Source organism: Lampetra planeri, chromosome 2 (assembly GCF_965212315.1).
Source record: "Lampetra planeri chromosome 2, kcLamPlan1.2.h2, whole genome shotgun sequence".
NCBI lineage: Eukaryota > Metazoa > Chordata > Hyperoartia > Petromyzontiformes > Petromyzontidae > Lampetra > Lampetra planeri.
The window spans coordinates 13,769,726-13,788,684 of NC_136108.1; the positions used below are offsets into that span (position 1 = coordinate 13,769,726).

An 18,959-nucleotide genomic window follows, 5' to 3' on the forward strand; every position below is an offset into this window, starting at 1 on the left:
CTGACACCAATTATCAAAAGTAACACAAAAAAGTTTTTGTTTAGTAACAACATTTTTGTCGATTTTTTTGTGTTTCTCCCTTGTGATGGGACTTTGTAGGATGAACGTTGAGATTTATAAGGGCACGGGTTGACCAATGAAGTCTTGAGTTTATCTGTAATAAGGTCGGCACTGATAAGGGGTTGACAGGTATGAAACCCAGAACATTTAAAATTCGAGGACGTTTCGCTTGCGGTTACAAGCAGCGTTTAAATTATTGAATCCGAAAGCATGACGTCACAGGGCAACTGTCACGTCCCCCACGTGGCACCGAGTAGCACGCCGGCAGTCACGTGAACAGCTCGCGCGCCGGGGGGGAGTGGCGGTGGAGGGGCGTGGCGGGGAGGAGCGTGGCTGGGAGGGGGGTGGCGGATCACGTGAGCAAGCCAGCTGCCCCGCCCGACGTGTGGTGCTCACGTGACCATGACGTACTAACCCACGTGATAAGCCACTTCGTTAAGCTGTCGTTTGTGGCCAAATCGCGTCTGCAAAAGAAGTTAGTAGCTCGGTTGTATTTACCTGGCAAAATAAAACAAATAGTTTAGTTTTATTTGCGTATATATTTTTAACCGACTCGTTTACCTTTCCTATACTTTGCACTTCTGTAGTTTTTTTTTCTATTGCCTGTGATTGTAAACGTTCTGACCCGCCTCTTCTGTGCAATCCGAGGGAAAAAAGAGCTTTATAGCTCATCAGATTCCTCCTGCAGTATAAAAAAAAATATTCTGGATTCACGGCGGTCACGTGGAGAGTGGTGGTAAAGCGATGAGCGCTTCGATCTGCGCTACGACCTCGTCGACTCGAGTTAGTTCCCCCTCTCACGGCCAACAACCCGGTGACGATTACACTGTGGAACATTTTTTTTGTTCCTGGGTACTAAGGGGCCGTCCATAAATGACGTCATGCGATTTTGGACGATTTTTGACCCGCCCCGCTCGTCACACGGCGTCACAAAGTCAGACCCTTCCCTCAAATATGACGTCACAAAGCTCTGCCCCCCCCCCAAATAAAACATGCTTCAAATCGCTTTAAACTGCTGTCATTGTAGTGCGTAATTAATGTGCTTCTGCACTCTGATGTTGTAGGAGAAAACATTTATTTAAAAGTCTATTTAATTAAGTAGAACGTGTTGTCTATATTTATTTAAAAGTTGCACATTTTGCTGTGACGTCACATTTCTCCCCCCCCCCCCCTCGTCACACATCGTCACAAATGTCTGACCCCCCCCCTAGGTGCGTGACGTCATTTATGGACGGCCCCTAAGTGTTATTTTCTAATTTCTTATGCCTTAAAAGTATAGAAAATAGCTCTTATTCCTCACATACTTTGCTTTTGTGACCATGACTTTATATGAAGGAATGACACAAATGCACACGTATAATTGAAAATAGGTACATTTCAAAATATCATTGTCCTGGTCACAAAAGCAAAGTTTGTGGGGAATAATAGCCATTGTCTGTGCTTTTAAGGCAAAAGCAATTAGAAAATAACACTACCCAGGAACAATGTTTTTGTTACACATTGTTATCTGTATCGGTCGTGGGCCTTCCCTAGGTCGAACTCGGCTGTCAAATGAGTAACCTGGTGCGGTGTTGTAGTTAAACATCGCCACTGGGGAGACAAAGGCGGCCCTGGCGGACTGGTGGCCACCCCACCACCCCCTCGTGTGCCAGTGGCCTTCATAGGCGCCGCTCGCTAACAGCACTCGCCCCTCCAAGTCTGTGCAGGCTACACGGGGGATCTTTGTCTTTGGTGGTCACGTGGAGAGGGATGGTGGTGGTCACGTGGAGAGGGGTAGTGGTCACGTGGAGAGGGGTGGTGGTGGTCACGTGGAGAGGGGTGGTGGTGGTCACGTGGGCGGAGCTGTGGTCACGTGGAGAGGGGTTGTGGTGGTCACGTGGGCGGAGCGGTGGTCACGTGAGCAGAGCTACTGCGATAGCGATGGCGGCGGCGGCTGCATCGCAGCGATCGCGTGCGGGGTCGAGAGTCGCGGCGGCGGCGGCGCAGTACGACCAGGACGGGCGACTCATCGAGGCGAGACACACACACGACGACGACGAGATGTACACACGCACCACACGTGTACTGAGAGAGCGAGAAGTCATGGGTAGAAGCGTACACGGAGGTGGCAGGGAAGGGGCGGGGGTTGTTTTAAAAAAAATTCAGTTTTCATTTATTTTTGTATCGCCCTGATCCCTGTGAACCATTCGGCTCTGGAGTCGCGGGTGGCAATATCGCAGTGCGCAGGGGGTACAGAGAGGGCTGGGGGGGGGGGGAGCTGTGTGTACAGTAATTACGCGTGCGGAACTTCTTTCGCACCGTACGTTACCGACCGTGTTCATCGGAAGTGCGATGAGCACGGTCGGTAGGGGGCCAGGCACGGTCGATTAGGGGGCCAGGCACGTAGGGGGCCAGGCACGTAGGGGGGCAGGCACTTAGGGGGCCAGGCATACGGAGATACGTGGCGAGAGAGACGAGACGGTGTGGAATTCGCACAGAGATTGTTTACACGGAGAGGGGGGGGAGTGAGGAAATAGTGGAATAAAGACACGGAGGGGTATGCAGAGAAATAGGCACACATTGGGCACAGAAACACGCACGGGCGTTACAGAGAGGCGCAGATATGCAACCATGTAAATATGGTTATAATATAGTCTATACCGTACACATAGATGGGTATACAGTACGAGAAACGGATGCCTAGATACACAGTGACAGTGAAGGATGTACAGTACCACTGCACGCAGATACACAATGGAGATATACACTGCACAGTGGGTAGAGTGTATGTACAGCATATAGCGAGAAGGAGGAAGTGAGATTCTGAACCGTGCAGAAATTATCATGACTCCTAACCGAAGAGAGATGACCGACTTACACAGATATACACAAACTAAATATATTGCGTTTATAATATTTGATCGTTTTGCAGCTCTCCTGGTAGAACAGCAGCGAATCGTGTTAGAGTAGCCTTGGCCCATCGTCTTTTCGTCAGGGGTTGTAAACAACAGCACCACCTGCTGGAATAATCACTGTAGTGTCTGTCATGATTAGTTGGTTGTCCTTTGGTTAGACTGTTACAGTCAAACTGCTCCCCGCCATAGGAACGTTGAGTTTTCAACACTAGCACAATACCTAATTGAGATAGGTACCACCAAAAAGGGGTTGTTGGGCATTGCAACAGCATTTGTTTCAATGGAATGAGCCACCCTTCTGTTCAGCAACAATGATGACTGTTCAGTTAGGTACATCGTGGAGTTTGTAGTTACACTAACGATTAAAGTTCATTACCGTGTGCAGGTGGAGACGCGAGAGGATGAAGAGCAAGGCGTCAAACTATCAGAGATCATTGAGCTGTTAGTTGCTGCTGGCTACTTCCGTGCTCGCATCAAGGGGCTCTCATCTTTCGATAAGGTGGAATTTATGTTGCCTATTTTTGCATATTGAAATAATTTTTAGATGTGCAAAATGTCAGTGTAATGCTGCTGGGTTTTTGTTATTTCTGATTAATATGCCGGACGGCGTGTGCATGTTTTAATGAATGCATATACCTTTGTTAATTTAGCTTATTGTATTATAGAGACTTGAAAAAAACCTTAAATGCAAGACCCAGTTATGTATTTTTGCTTTGAGAGTACTTAACTTTTAGAAACAATTGACAAACAATATCGTTTATCGCCCAAAAAATGTCTCACTGGAATATTTATGTTTGGTTAACTATTGAAGCCACCGTTAAATAAACGTGCATTCATTAAAGTTGTTGTTGTGTGTTTGTAGGTCGTTGGAGGAATGACATGGTGCATCACTACGTGTAGTGTTGACATTGATGTTGACTTGCTCTTCCAGGAAAACTCCACCATCGGCCAAAAGATGTGAGGTTTGGAAAAGCATAACCAGATTTAAAACGTGAATGTCAGGCTATTGATGTAATACGTGTAAATGAGTTCCATAAATGATATTCATCCTTCTTCTTGGTTCTTTCGGTAAAGTCACTTTACCGAAAGAACCAAGAAGATGAATCCCTGCAGTCACGAAAGCTTTAAATCGAAAAATATTAATCCTTGTTATTCATCTGTTTGTACAAATGAGATTTTTTAGTAATTTGCCATGAGACAGTTTTACTAGTTGAATGCTACTGCTGCTTCTGTGTATTTTCTTCACAGAGCCTTGACTGAGAAGATAGTGTCTGTTTTGCCGAGCATGAAGTGTCCTCATCGGATTGAACCCCATCAAATCCAGGGTTTAGACTTCATACACATATTCCCTGTTATCCAGGTAACTTGAACAAGATTGTAACATTTCGCATTCTGCCACTAATATTTTTCCAAAACATAAGTGAACGCCTATAATAAATGTCTCATTTTGTATATGAAACACATTCTATAGTTTTACATGAATCTATACAAACTGTATAAAAAACACAATGAAATGTTTGTTTTTAAGTGGTTGGTGAAGAGGGCCATAGAGACACGAGAGGAAACGGGCGACCACATTAGGGCTTTCTCCATCTCCCAGTTTAACAAGAGCCGCAGACTTCCAGAGGCAAGAATTTCATCAATTCTGAATTTCATTTAAGCGTTCTAAAACATGCATGTGAAGTTTTGAAAAATAATATATTTTTTGCATTTTTTTGTCAGGATGAGGAATTTTTGGAGCGGAAGGGAAAGGCGACCATGGCTTTGCTAGCTGCTGCTGTAAGTTTCTGCATGCAGTATCTCACTGTACGCAGTGATAACATGTCATAATTTTACATGAGTGTATTGTGAAATGCTTCACAAAGCTACTTCACTTTGCACTCCCTTTTTAACCTCACCTTCTCGCCGATATCCACAGGAGGAATACAAACCCCAGAGACGATACCGGCGACAAGTTGGAACAGACTCTCTTCTGGATGAAGAGTCACGTGTGCAGTCTACGCTTCTAGAGTATGGCAGGTAATTAGTGAGTGAGCATATAGGTACATAGCATAATAAAATAAAGCAAGATTAAATGAATATAATTACTTCATAATAAAAATGTCTTGAGCGCACTAGATCATTAATATAAAATGTACAGGTAACACGTAATTAAAGCTGTAATTCAATAATTTTCATTTTAGTCATAATTGATTGTGCGCTTTCATCCGAAACGCTTTTTTCCAGTGGTTACTTTAACCAGGCCCCACCCTTTGCCCGTTTTGCAGGAGGTATTGCTTTATTCAAAACAAGAATGAGAAGGTGAGTGTATTGTTTTTGTATGTCTGTAGTTGCCACTGTCTGAATTATATAATTAATATACACTCTGACTGACGACCAACACATACTAAACATTCACATATAAATTTGAATAATTGTCAGTATTTATGACTTTTACAACTGCTGTTGCATATTTAAAAGGGAAGTATGGAATTTAAAATGCATTATGGTTAGGTCAAGCAATGTAAATGTGAATTAAGTGTAGTTATGAACAGCATGTGCCTTGTGTGCTTTAGGTGGATGACCGGAAAAAATCTGTGCCAGGTGCCACAGTAGTAGGGAAAGCACAGACAACTGAGGAAGAGGAGCTGCAGGCTGCTGATGAGGTAAGTCCTATTTAGAGATTTAAATATTCCATCGGTATTTAAAAAAACATTAAGCTGTTACAATCATGTTTTATGCAGTTTGAGTTGCAGTTTATCAAAAGGTAAATTTTTGTGATTGAAAAAAAATTTCTGGCCAATTATTTGTGTTTTTCAGTGTGTACAATAATCATACAAACTGAAAACCACTAAATATTGATTTGGTCAGCTTTGTTTTATTTTTGCAGATTCGCATCAAGACTCTGATGAGCAGCATGGCTGCCATGGCAACAGAGGAAGTATGTATTTCGAAATATTAAACTACATTCACATATAAATATATATTGCAATGTATTAACTTTAAGCACATTTTCCTACTTGGTACCCTTATTTCACTTGCTATGCTTATTATTTTAGTATTGTGAAATGACCATTACGTTGTATTTTTTGTTTCAGGGGCGTTTAACAGCCAGCACAGTTGGTCAAATTGTTGGTCTTCAGTCAGAGGAGATCAAACAGATTGCTTCAGAATATGCAGAAAAGGTATTTATTTTGGACTTTAATTTTCATATCAAAACATGATTAAAAAAAAACAAATTGACGGTTCTGATTTATTTTAAGGGTTCAAATATTTCCATTTACATGATTTCATTTTAATGATATCTTTACCATACATTGTCAAAATTACACCTGAATTACTACACTTAATTTGAGACAATTTAGTTGTAAAATATCAACATATGTATCACAAAGCAATTGCTGTATTAAGCTACTTTCAAACTTTTTCCCGGTCACATTTTTTAAGTTGGTTCTATTAAATTGCAGGAATTTGTAGGTTTTTTTACCTCAAGTATAAGCTACTTTTCATAGTTGAAACCATCGTATAAACATGCAAGACTTTATTCTACTATACGTTCTGTGAGCTATGGCTTAATTTCATTATCGTGGTTATAACATTTTTACATCTTCCTTGGAATACTGATTAACACTCTGAATTCTCTTTTCAGCAATCAGAGCTGGCAGGCGAAGAGAAGACAGAGAGGCTTGGTCCAGTACAGCAGCACAAACGCTTGGTTGTTTCGCTTGGCAAGCAGATTTCTCAGAAGGAACTACAGCTGGAGGAGGTAACACTTGTTTAGCTACACATGCAGACTATTTTTATCTTTCCACAAAACCTCTTTTTCAAAATTGGGGCTGGGGCATGAAAAATACTTAAAAAGTTATATTTTATGACTAAATCATTGTATAAAAAGAGCTCTAAGGAAATTGTATATACATATGTATGTTGACGATAGTGTTGTTTTCTTCTGTATTCCCACTTGAAAATTCTAATCAGCTCGCATGTGTGTTACAGATAAAGGCCAAGCATACTGAGTTGAAAGTTGCCTTTGAAGCTGCGAAAGAGAAGCTTATGGAGGTACGCGTGCAATTGAAGCTCACCATTTTTAGACATGTTCAAGTTCACTATGTTATTGTATTGTATTACAGCACGTGTCACCTTAACTTTAGACAATTGTAAAAAATGTCTCCATTCCCATGATTTATAATTACTCAGACTCATAATGGCATGTTATTGCATGGTAATACTTTTTCTTTGAACATAGCAATACAGGTGTGTTCATGTGAAGGATGTTGCACAGATTTAAGTGTGTGTTTTCCAGGTCGAGAAGCAGGGAGATAGTCTCAGGAAGGAGATGGGACAGTTGGATTCTATGGAGAGCCAGGCTGATTCAGCGTAAGAAAGCCTGCCAAATACATGTGTACATTATCCATGTCTAGTTGTACTAAATACATGTGTACATGATTCATATCTAGTTGTATTAAAATGAGACTAGACTTTACTTTTCTACCCTGCACATTATTCTCCCAGCATGGATTAATGTGTGCCTTTTCTACCATCATTTTTAAAAGCATAAACATATGCTTAAATATACACAAATAAATGTGATTCATAACATCCACTTTTGCAAATGTCTTATTGATTGTACCATTCAGAATCATGTAAGAGTTTGTTAAATATTTTTGAGCTTCCATAGTTACTGTGTATGTATTTTTCAATAATAGTTTTGCATTTTCTTTTTTTCAATAAGAACTTGATACTCTTTGGGTCTTTCAGAAGCAGGGAGAATTTCTCAGGAAGGAGACTTTACCGAAAGACCCAAAGAGTATGAATTCCTGCAGTCATGAAAGCTTTAAGTCAAGATTTAAGAACTTGATCATTTATATGATGATATTCTGTAGATCTCACTGTTCAAACATATATATGCATTGTGGATGCATCTAATTTCCCTTGGACTGTTTATATTGTCTCATACGATATATATTAAGAACATCTTGCATCTTGCACTTAGATATACCATTCTAAATAAAAAAATATATATTTTCATGAAGCACATTTCTCCTTATGGAAATTAAAGGATGTCTCAAGTTAAACAGTCCCATTTTGGCATAATTCACTCTAGTTGTACTAAATACATGTGTACATGATTCATATCTAGTTGTATTAAAATGAGACTAGACTTTACTTTGCTACCCTGCACATTATTCTCCCAGCATGGATTAATGTGTGCCTTTTCTACCATCATTTTTAAAAGCATAAACATATGCTTAAATATACACAAATAAATGTGATTCATAACATCCACTTTTGCAAATGTCTTATTGATTGTACCATTCAGAATCATGTAAGAGTTTGTTAAATATTTTTGAGCTTCCATAGTTACTGTGTATGTATTTTTCAATAATAGTTTTGCATTTTCTTTTTTTCAATAAGAACTTGATACTCTTTGGGTCTTTCAGAAGCAGGGAGAATTTCTCAGGAAGGAGACTTTACCGAAAGACCCAAAGAGTATGAATTCCTGCAGTCATGAAAGCTTTAAGTCAAGATTTAAGAACTTGATCATTTATATGATGATATTCTGTAGATCTCACTGTTCAAACATATATATGCATTGTGGATGCATCTAATTTCCCTTGGACTGTTTATATTGTCTCATACGATATATATTAAGAACATCTTGCATCTTGCACTTAGATATACCATTCTAAATAAAAAAATATATATTTTCATGAAGCACATTTCTCCTTATGGAAATTAAAGGATGTCTCAAGTTAAACAGTCCCATTTTGGCATAATTCACTCTAGTTGTACTAAATACATGTGTACATGATTCATATCTAGTTGTATTAAAATGAGACTAGACTTTACTTTGCTACCCTGCACATTATTCTCCCAGCATGGATTAATGTGTGCCTTTTCTACCATCATTTTTAAAAGCATAAACATATGCTTAAATATACACAAATAAATGTGATTCATAACATCCACTTTTGCAAATGTCTTATTGATTGTACCATTCAGAATCATGTAAGAGTTTGTTAAATATTTTTGAGCTTCCATAGTTACTGTGTATGTATTTTTCAATAATAGTTTTGCATTTTCTTTTTTTCAATAAGAACTTGATACTCTTTGGGTCTTTCAGAAGCAGGGAGAATTTCTCAGGAAGGAGACTTTACCGAAAGACCCAAAGAGTATGAATTCCTGCAGTCATGAAAGCTTTAAGTCAAGATTTAAGAACTTGATCATTTATATGATGATATTCTGTAGATCTCACTGTTCAAACATATATATGCATTGTGGATGCATCTAATTTCCCTTGGACTGTTTATATTGTCTCATACGATATATATATTAAGAACATCTTGCATCTTGCACTTAGATATACCATTCTAAATAAAAAAATATATATTTTCATGAAGCACATTTCTCCTTATGGAAATTAAAGGATGTCTCAAGTTAAACAGTCCCATTTTGGCATAATTCACTCAGACATTGAGGGACAGCACCATTGTGTTGTAATATCACATTGTTAGGAACTATAGGAAAGTAATTTATGTTGATGTATTCATACTAATTCCACAATTGCTCCAGTGTCTTGCAGAAGCTGAGAGCCCTGGTGGCTATGAATGAAAGCCTCAAGAGTCAAGAGCACGAGTTCCGTGCTCACTGCAAGGTGACGTAATTATCTCTTCATTGTATTGTTTTGCATGATTCACATTTACTACGTGTTTGTAAATAACATTGAATGTATGTTTTTTATAGGAAGAATTGACACGTCTACAGAGCAGCATTGAAGAGTTAAAGCTTCAGACCAACAATACGACTGGAGAAGAGGCTGTAAGGAGATAATCTGCATTTGCATAAATTGGCCTCATAAAAAAAAAAGAAGATACTTTATAAACTGCTGAGCCTGTGCTTTGCATTTAGAAAAATGGAATTTAATCACTTTCAGTTATTTAAATCGATGACAATGTTTTATTTAAATACCATGAACACAATAATGCAAAAGCATAGAAAGTACATAAGTGATTTAAATATTTTAATTTATTATTTATGTATTGTTCAATATATAATTTAGTGTTCATTTAAATATAACTTTACATTGAATCACATTACTTATACATAGATGCATAGCAAATTGAGTACAGATATTCTGAAACCATACGTGTATGCCAATCCAATCATATTAGTACTTTATAATTAAACAATAACTGTTTTTTTAGGAACAAGACCAGTTGATTGAAAAGCAATACCGCACGGATATCGACAAACTGCAGAAGATACGCATGCTCTTGGCAAGTAACACAAACTGTTGAAACAAAGCACAAATGGATAAAATTGCACTCGCTAAACACAACAATGGTTTACTCGTAGAATGCATCGTGATTATACAAAACATATAATTCCTTGTGCTTGATTTTGGTGTGATTTTTTTTGTTAGGGGAGGAGAAACCGAGAGATTGCCATCTTGCAGCGCAAGATTGATGAAGTCCCCAGCCGGGCTGAGCTGACTCAGTACCAGCGTCGCTTTGTCGAGCTCTACAGCCAGGGTAGGAAGAAATAATCGTCATGAAATATAATAACAAAGAGAACAGAAGCATTTGCAGGCACCTACAAAACAATAAGTACTTCACCCTCCTGTGTTAAAGATTGTGAAGCATTAACCACATTAGGTTTGACTGAAGATACCTGAACTCTCAACCAATTTTGCGATAAAACATCGGCGACACTTGCACGAAACGGCGATGATAACTTGCCTCTTTTTGGAATTTTTAATATTTTTAACAATTTCCAGTGTAGTTTTATGCAAACATGTGTATGCATTTGTGCTGAAGAAGAGCATTCACGTGAGCTTCATTATTTTATAACATTTACCGAAGTGTTAATAATATCCCATGCTGTATTGTGGTCTGGAGTATATGAAATCCACATTTTCTCCGACGTGTAGTGGCTGCCACCCATAAAGAGACAAAGCAATTTTATACTTTGTACAACACGCTGGATGACAAGAAGCTGTATCTGGAAAAAGAGGTATGCTATGTTATATTGAAAAAAAGTGTATCAGCTATAAGTAATACCTTTCATCGGGTTTATTCAGAATATTTGTGCATGTAAATGTGAGTAATTACAACAAGGTTATTTTTCCAGTATTGAATTAAAAGGAATCAACATTGTCACCTTCCCAGATCACCATTTGAAAAAGAGGCAGCAATGTGTCTTGTGTCTCGATGGGTTTATTTAGCTTCCTGGTTAAATAAAGACTACTGACGGACTTTTTGTTTGTATAGTTTAACATAATTTGCACAGTTGGCATTAATTTTTTTACTCGAAGGACCTTTCCAACTAAATGTGTTGATGGTATTGATTATTGTAACTAAAGTATTGTGTAATGTGCCTCACTTGTTTATTGCAGATAATGTTGAACTTCTTTCACACCATACGTAGCCAACCGTGCTAATCAAAGGTGCGAGGGAAGGACAAAAAACTAAACCCAAAAAGACAAATTATTAATAAGATGGACAAATTAATAATAAGATGGAAAATGTACAGGCGTATTTAATTGTTTTAGATTTAATTGAGTTGCCTATTCGTAAAATGAACATAACACATTTTACTGTCTCTTAGGTTAATTTGCTGAATTCCATCCATGACAACTTCCAGCAGTAAGTATGTATAGGTGACTGGTTATACCATGTGTTGTTAAAATTTTAATAACTTTAATAATGACACTTATTACTGCATCCACAACCCTCATATGCAAAACATATTAACCACATTTGGCTCTACTGAATATAACTGACAGATCAACCGATGTTTTGAGAGAACATCAGCTTTACTTTAGCCAGGACTAAACACTGATGATAATACTTGAAAACTATGTAATTAGACTTATCTTGCATCAGGATTGGAGCCAAGGGAATATTTTTCAATCTATGTCAGGTTACAGCTAAGTCGTTTGGAATAGCTGGACAGTTGGTGTCGTCATTTTTATCTCAATTGTAATAAAAGTCCTTGTGCATTGTGATTTCCAAAGGGCCATGGCTTCACAAGGTGGCAGAGAGCAGTTTCTGAAACAGCTGGAGCAGATTGTGGAGGGGATCAAGCAAAGCCGTGTAAAGGTTAGCGAGTGAAAATGTTCTTTGTAGGAAAAATCCCTGTAATTTGCCGCTGGATAAGCTTCATTGCTTTTTTCACACGTGCAAAGCTATCATTAAAATAGTTAATTCCTTACATATATTTTTATTGCATATTTTCTGCATACATCTCATGTATTTGTAATAAATTGTGATTGATGTGGTTTTATATAAAATTGTTAAAATATCTGCAATTATGAATATAATTATGAATATAATTGCAAGGGTAGGTATTATATGCCGATAAAAGGATTTCCCTTTGGCAATGCTTACAAAATATAAGTGGACATAGGTCACATAATGGTATACTTTTTTTTATTGCTACACTCATTTAATTGCACATCTATATATAAGTGTCTGTTGGTTATACTCGTGTACCTTTATGTAAACTTCAAATGGTCCATGTCATTGACCTGCAGGTGGAAAAGAAACGTCAGGAGAATAAGATGAGAAGGGACCAACTTAATGATGAGCATCTTGATCTCCTGGACAAACAACGCCTTTATTTCAAAACAGTGAAGGACTTCAAAGAGGTTAGATTCTTTTTTATATTTATTGGGAGTACTTCTTAATAGTAATTTATAATCCCTGGCAAATGGAGTTGCAAACATCTTATTTAGAAAGCTTACATGTAAAAAAATCAAATAACAGTACTTTGTTAGTAATTACTTTTAAACATTTGGAAGCATACTTTCAGAAAGGTTAATTGTGTGAAATGTTGATGCTTATAATAAATCCCAATGAAATAAAAATTACATTATAACACGATGAAATATTTCCACATGAAATGTATTTACTCCTCACAACTGCTCAGAATACTTTTAGTGCACGTGACGAAGACAACTTGACAATGGCTTTTTGGGTCATTGCAGTTACATTGCTTGATCTAGATATTGAGATGAAAGAGGCTGAGTTGCATACTTTAATATGTGTATTGGCCTGTATCTTTGCAGGAGTGTCGCAAAAATGAAATTCTTCTGTCCAAGCTCAGGGCAAAGAATATGGCCTAAGGAACACGAAGGGTGGAAACACCAATTGTCTGCACAAATTGCAACTGGTTTCACTTCGAATCACATCTGTCTTAAAAACAAATGTGCGATTCTGTCGTTCAGCTATCATCCACAATCTGGATGTATCTGTGTTTGTCCAGAGAAGTCCTTGACCAATTTTAATAAACGGTGTCATTTAAAATGTGATGCACACATGGTAAAAATTCCCAAAATATGTTTAACCCAATTATTTAACTAGGCATGCCCCACTCTCTTTACAATAGTCTCAACAATAAATCTGTGGTTGAAAATCAGGGCTGGAGGGAAGTTTAATGTCAACAGGTTTCCTGCTGGTGAATTTATATTTAAATGTTTATAATTTTGGCACGATATGATTTCATGGCTTTTGTTACAGCTTACTGCCTTGCACAAAAACATCAACCAACTGAAATTTGTGTGCTGTGAAGGTTAACGTGAAATTCTTTCATTTTGCAATAAAATAGCTCAAAGAATCCGTTTGTGCTGAACAAGTATGTTTTTCACTCCTCAGATGAATTATGAGCTTAAATTAACATCATGTTAATATTGCATACAAGGAATTCTGCAATATTTCACTCGATTTTAATTTGTTATATTGGTGTATTATGATTAAAATTTATCAATTTGAGTTTTTACAGGCGTATAATGCAGGTCTGTCAAAACTCTAAATCGTGAGTCATCGTTGGGCCCACTTAAGCCAAGCCTGCAGCATCTTTGCATTCACCTCAGCAAAACATGCTGGAATATCTGTATAGTTTGCAGTTTACCACCCCCAGTTCGAGACTTATAACCTGCGGTACCACTGATCTGGAATCTCCGGAACCGGCAAATTCAAATTCTGCCAGGAATCTATAGCACACCACATCGGTGGTGTCCTTGGATTATATTTTATCATGTTGCGATTTGAGAATTTTTCTGCTCATGGCAAAGAGGCTACTTGCATCTTTGGTGCAATGCAAATGTTTTGCCAAAAAAACTCGTGGGTTTTCCAGCAGCACATAGTAGCTGCATTTGTGTGATCTGAGTAGCAAATTAAATATTTTTTTACAATGATCGCAAGTATAAAATGTCAAACATCCTTTAATTTAGGTGCATAGTGCAGGTTTGCTCCTTTTGGGTCTTGAAGACAATTGTCACCTCAATCTGCGATTTTTTTTGCTGAATAATGAAGCCGTTCTCCATGTTTATGCACTTCCCCTGCAATACACTGTTTTCACGGATTCACGGAGTTGGCCAATTTTTGTGACGAGCGGCACCACGTGACATTTGTGTTCATGGATTACGGAACTAACCTCCCCGGTGCTCTCCACATTACAGGTTCTGTGCTCCATAGTTCATCCCCATGTCAACGTGGATGGCGAGTTCGGCTCTATAAAGACTTACCTTTAAGTGATTGAAGTGACTATCTCGCTCCGAACGTGACCTTTGTAGTAAATGCAGTGGGGGTCAGGGTATTTGGGGTAAAGATTTTGCATCAGTTGAGTACACATTTGTATCTCTTGTCTGTATTTTTTTTCATTTACTTACTGTAATCTTAATACATCTACCTATCCCACATACAGTACATGTCATCTGCAAGCATCCTTCTATTTCAGAAAAAAACATCAATCTTCCATTGAATAAATGGTACATCTATTTCCTCCTGCAGGTATATATTTTTCATTTTGAATAAATCTCGCCATAATTAAGCACGGTCACATATTTGCTATTCGAAGACGGTTTCCACCTATCCGGGTTTGTCCCGGGTAATCTGGGGATTGGTATCTGTGTTCAGGTGACGGATTCATTTGTACCGAGATCCGGTGTTATTGATAATTATAAAATATTACCGCGCAATTTTAATGAACCTAGGCTGAGAAATGTGTCCGTGTTTGGTTTATTTAAAAGGTGGTAACCCTGGTTCTTCATATCGCTTCTGAATATATATCACCTATTTTTGTCTGCATAGTTCTGCTATCCCCTGAATACGTATTCTCTACAATATTACTTTTCCTATCATTTTATGAATGCATTGCATCAACTATCATCTATCTCTTCCGGACACATCACACACACCGCTTATGAATGCATATGTTTATCCTCATGAACACAACTGTGAATGCATCGCTGCCGTTATCTCCATCGTTTATGAATGCATCTCTCGCCTTTTTTTTATTGCTGTAACTTCATAGCATAATTTCGCATCTTTATATACTGTTTGTGCATGTGTTGCCATGTCTAGTGTTGATAGAAATTAAACATAACATTCACAGACTAATATAGATTACACGAGGTAAGTGTTGGTTTTAATTGCTGTAATGAGTGGATCAGTACGCTGGTCATACTAAAGGCACCACACCAAACTTCTGTACAATAATGAATGAGGGCTGCTGGCGAGTTAACATGGAAGTCACATTGACTCTTGCACCTGACATGACTTTCGTTCGCATAGATTCACGTTAAACCAAAGCGTAGCATTGTGTGGTGTACAATTGACATTGACAAATCATGGCATGTTGATTGTTTGCAAGAGCGGGAGATCATGGCCACTCAAAGCGATGTGAAAATATCACAATATGTATGCATGATCTTCCCTCGCGTGTGGAGGGATACCAGTGCCCAAGATTGTTTTCAAACAACACAGTATGGCGACAGTAGCATCAGTCAATAGCAATTAAATGTACATTCTAACGAATATCCCTTACCTGATTTTGACACCGTAGGTCTTCTGCACAACTAAGCTATAAACTAAACTGTTTTAAATTAAACTTTTTTTTTCTTTTAGAGGTAAGGCGCACTGAGCTGCATCGCTCTTTTTCAGAAGCGACCTGGTCACATGATAGCCCAATGAAGTGGCTTATCACGTGGAAATGTATAGCAGCTAAATAGTCTAAACGCATATTTATAATTGTGGAGGGGAAAACCGGAGGACCCGGGACCCGGAGAAAAATCCACGACCACGGGGAGATAGACTTACAAACTCCAAATAGACAGGCGTCAGTCGGGATCGAACCGACGAGGGAGTTAACATCTCACCACCGCGAGAAATAAAGCTGTCTCTGATGTGGGCCAATCAGTTTCAAAGACAATGCATATACTATCAGAGTATGTTTTTTTGCATTCTGACCACAAGTATATGTAGTTAATGCAAACATGATTCCTTGTAAAAGGTTTCAGTTTGGTGTTTTTAACATCTTAACACCTGTTTTGTTGGCAGAAAAAAATTAACCCGTAAAAACAAAGTTTTTCACTATAAATCCTTTATATGCGTGGCATCGGTTTTATTTTATTATTCATTTCTGTTTTTCTTGAGTAAGAGTTTCATTTTTATCACATTGGTATTTTAAAGTAAATGAAAAAAATTTTCCCCTAAAAGTGGAACATTTTGGAAAAAAATTTTCACGAAAATAAATTGTCATGCACAACGAGTCTGTGTGCAAAATGTCAGCTCGATTGGATCACGGGAAGTGGGTTAAAAAACGACCGAAATATTTGCACGGTCGTAAGCGCGCAAGCAAGCAAGCAAGTTAACTTAATATAAAGGATTTAAAAAGGGGGAAACCTATTAAGCTGTCCCATGTTACACTTGCTAGTGAATTGCTGACGAATTTCGTTTATTGATATTCCAATGAAAATTATATTTTTACCACAGTATATTCAATTTAACGTATGTCTTTCATTAAATTCTTTATTAATTTCCACGAAGACAAGATAATGAGATATCTAAGAGTAGCCTGTTATATGTGCAGCGACATTGCTGTTATATTCAGCATGTGATCGATGTGGAGGAGTTGTCTCCTTTGGACGCATCGTGGCTCCAACACATTTTGGCACAAATACCTCCACACCTGCTCTCCCTTGGGCTGTCTGTGGAGGCACCAGTGAGGTCGTCGACGACCATGTGTTCAGTGTCTAGAATTCCATTGGTAAAGTCCCTCTTGTGTGTGCATCAGTGATGGATGAAGGGGCCACTTCAGGGATTGTCTGCAGACAGAGTAGAGCAAGATGTGGCGAACGTCTGGCGTGTGCTACATAATCTGGAAAAAGCTTCCTTCACTCATCTGAAGCCCATCACATTACCGTGTCAATGAAAGCCATGGTGCATGGCATTAGACGTGGGACTGCACCATTACACTCTTGGGATGCCCCTTATAAGACCCATCATTGTGACTTGTAAACAAAAACGAATTAACATAATTTCACGAACACAGAAGGCTATGTTTAGTTACAATGTCCGAAGTGGTAATTCGGCACAATCTTTCTTGGATCAGTTGACACGATGGGAGGGCAGACCTAACCGTAGGAGTTCAACATTACTTTTGTTGAACGTTCCTAGATCGAAAACAAGCTTTGGTGAACGAGCGTTTTCGGTGGCTGCCCCTAGTCTGTGGAACAATATTGTCACAAAGCTTGGTCTGCAGTCATTCCCGTCCATCACTCACTTCATATCACTAATTTCAAATAAATTACAGCTCAGCTGCCAATGTATAAACGAGATACATTAATTGCTTGTAAACGACCAGTTTATGTGCGTTGTTTACACTAGGTGTTTTTTAAGTGGCTGCTGTTTTATTCCTAAATTTAATGCCGTCGTGTTTTAGGCCGTATCTGCATTACAATTAACATGGCAGATTTAAATTAGTATGTTTTAGAGATACAGCGTGCTATTTGATAAACACATTCCTGCGGAGGGAGCTGGTAGGAACGTTGGGTTGCTCGGTCAATGGCCAGGGTCAACGGCGGCGTGGTGTATTCCGCAAATATGCCCGACTGTGAGGGCGGGCACAAGCCGGCGTGAGTAGGTTAAACGTTGAGTTTTATAAGGGCACCACGGGGTGACCAGCCCCTCCCCACCCAGCCCCACCCCCCACCCAGCCCCACCCTCTCCCCCCCTCCCTACCCAGCCCCACCCTCCCCTCCCCACCCAGCCGCTCCCTCCCCACCCAGCCCCTCCCTGCACGACGGACGGACGGGCACAATAATCCCCTGTGGGCTGGTGTAACCAGGAGGTTCCTACCAGTATAATCTATGTTTACCTTATTATATATTTAAAAAGGGATAATTTTTATACTGCAATTATAATTTGCTATCTATTTATTTATCTCGCTTATCTGTTATTGTTTATTATTGATTTATTTTTTTACTGTGACTTGCGCGTATGACGGAGAAGCGGTGTTGTTGTTTTTTGTTGATGAAACCCGATTTAAGAACTTCTTGGCTTACAGGATAATTCCAAATAAACTACTACTACACGTAACAACGTCGGGATACAATATGTAAACCCGAGGCCTTCTTGTTCATTCTTAACTTTACTCCGATATCAATATCGCCTAAAGCATAACCATACATTTTGAATATTTGAAGTTATTAATAAAACACATTTGTTTATCTGCATCCTCAAGAATACATAAAGAAACGGTGTCTAGAAATCTTTGAAAACAGCGATTAGTGCCCAATAACACAAATTAAATTAAGGTTTATTCTTGAAAGTCTAATGGAATACATTGACCATTTATATTGTCTATATGCACGTATGTTTGTAACTTATTGAGTAGCTGCCTCTTTCAAGTGGTGTACAATCCTGGGCTGAGACCCCATAACTGCAAAGCCATGTCAAACATCACAGGCACGCCACTCACACCTTACGACAGCATAAGCCTGACCAATTATCGGGGCATAAACTAAGGCCCCACCTGGGTGCCATGAGTGCCATGGGTGAGCTGGTCAGCAAGAAGTACGCCATGGAGATGGCTCTGGATAAGATGATGGTCGAGTGGAGTTGCTTAGAGTTTGTGATGCTGCATACTGAGAGACGGGCACGCACATGCTATCATCGATCAACAAGATCCAGGCCACACTGCTTCTGTTGCAGGAGGTGCTGGATGCGTGGCTTAAGGTGCAGG

At 38.9% G+C, this 18,959-nt stretch overlaps 1 protein-coding gene across 3 annotated transcripts; it reads left to right on the forward strand.

Moving 5' to 3' along the window:
* Nucleotides 1-1,924: 1,924 nt before the first annotated feature.
* Nucleotides 1,925-13,550, forward strand: CCDC93 (CCC complex scaffolding subunit CCDC93). Of its 3 annotated transcripts, none has more exons than XM_078608049.1 (23): nucleotides 1,925-2,073; nucleotides 3,340-3,453; nucleotides 3,817-3,911; nucleotides 4,203-4,314; nucleotides 4,483-4,581; nucleotides 4,677-4,733; nucleotides 4,873-4,973; nucleotides 5,222-5,255; nucleotides 5,510-5,599; nucleotides 5,824-5,874; nucleotides 6,032-6,118; nucleotides 6,583-6,699; nucleotides 6,930-6,992; nucleotides 7,237-7,310; nucleotides 9,507-9,588; nucleotides 9,678-9,752; nucleotides 10,139-10,210; nucleotides 10,357-10,465; nucleotides 10,864-10,946; nucleotides 11,541-11,578; nucleotides 11,950-12,034; nucleotides 12,469-12,582; nucleotides 13,003-13,550. In XM_078608049.1, exons 1-23 carry the CDS (start codon nucleotides 1,981-1,983, stop codon nucleotides 13,057-13,059), a joined length of 1,902 nt encoding a protein of 633 aa, XP_078464175.1. In that variant the 5' UTR covers nucleotides 1,925-1,980; the 3' UTR covers nucleotides 13,060-13,550. The 3 variants fall into 3 exon arrangements, 2 of the variants coding, with proteins under 2 accessions (XP_078464175.1, XP_078464186.1); XM_078608060.1 differs by having other exon boundaries at nucleotides 1,959-2,073; nucleotides 3,817-3,916; XR_013587535.1 differs by lacking the exon at nucleotides 11,950-12,034.
* Nucleotides 13,551-18,959: the final 5,409 nt, after the last annotated feature.

Coding starts and splice junctions, on each gene's coding strand:
- CCDC93 (XM_078608049.1), top strand. CDS start 1,981: ATGGCGGCGGCGGCTGCATCGCAGCGATCGCGTGCGGGGTCGAGAGTC. Junction 3,912..4,202: donor TCCACCATCGGCCAAAAGAT/GTGAGGTTTGGA, acceptor TTTTCTTCACAG/AGCCTTGACTGAGAAGATAG. Junction 5,875..6,031: donor CTGCCATGGCAACAGAGGAA/GTATGTATTTCG, acceptor TTTTTGTTTCAG/GGGCGTTTAACAGCCAGCAC.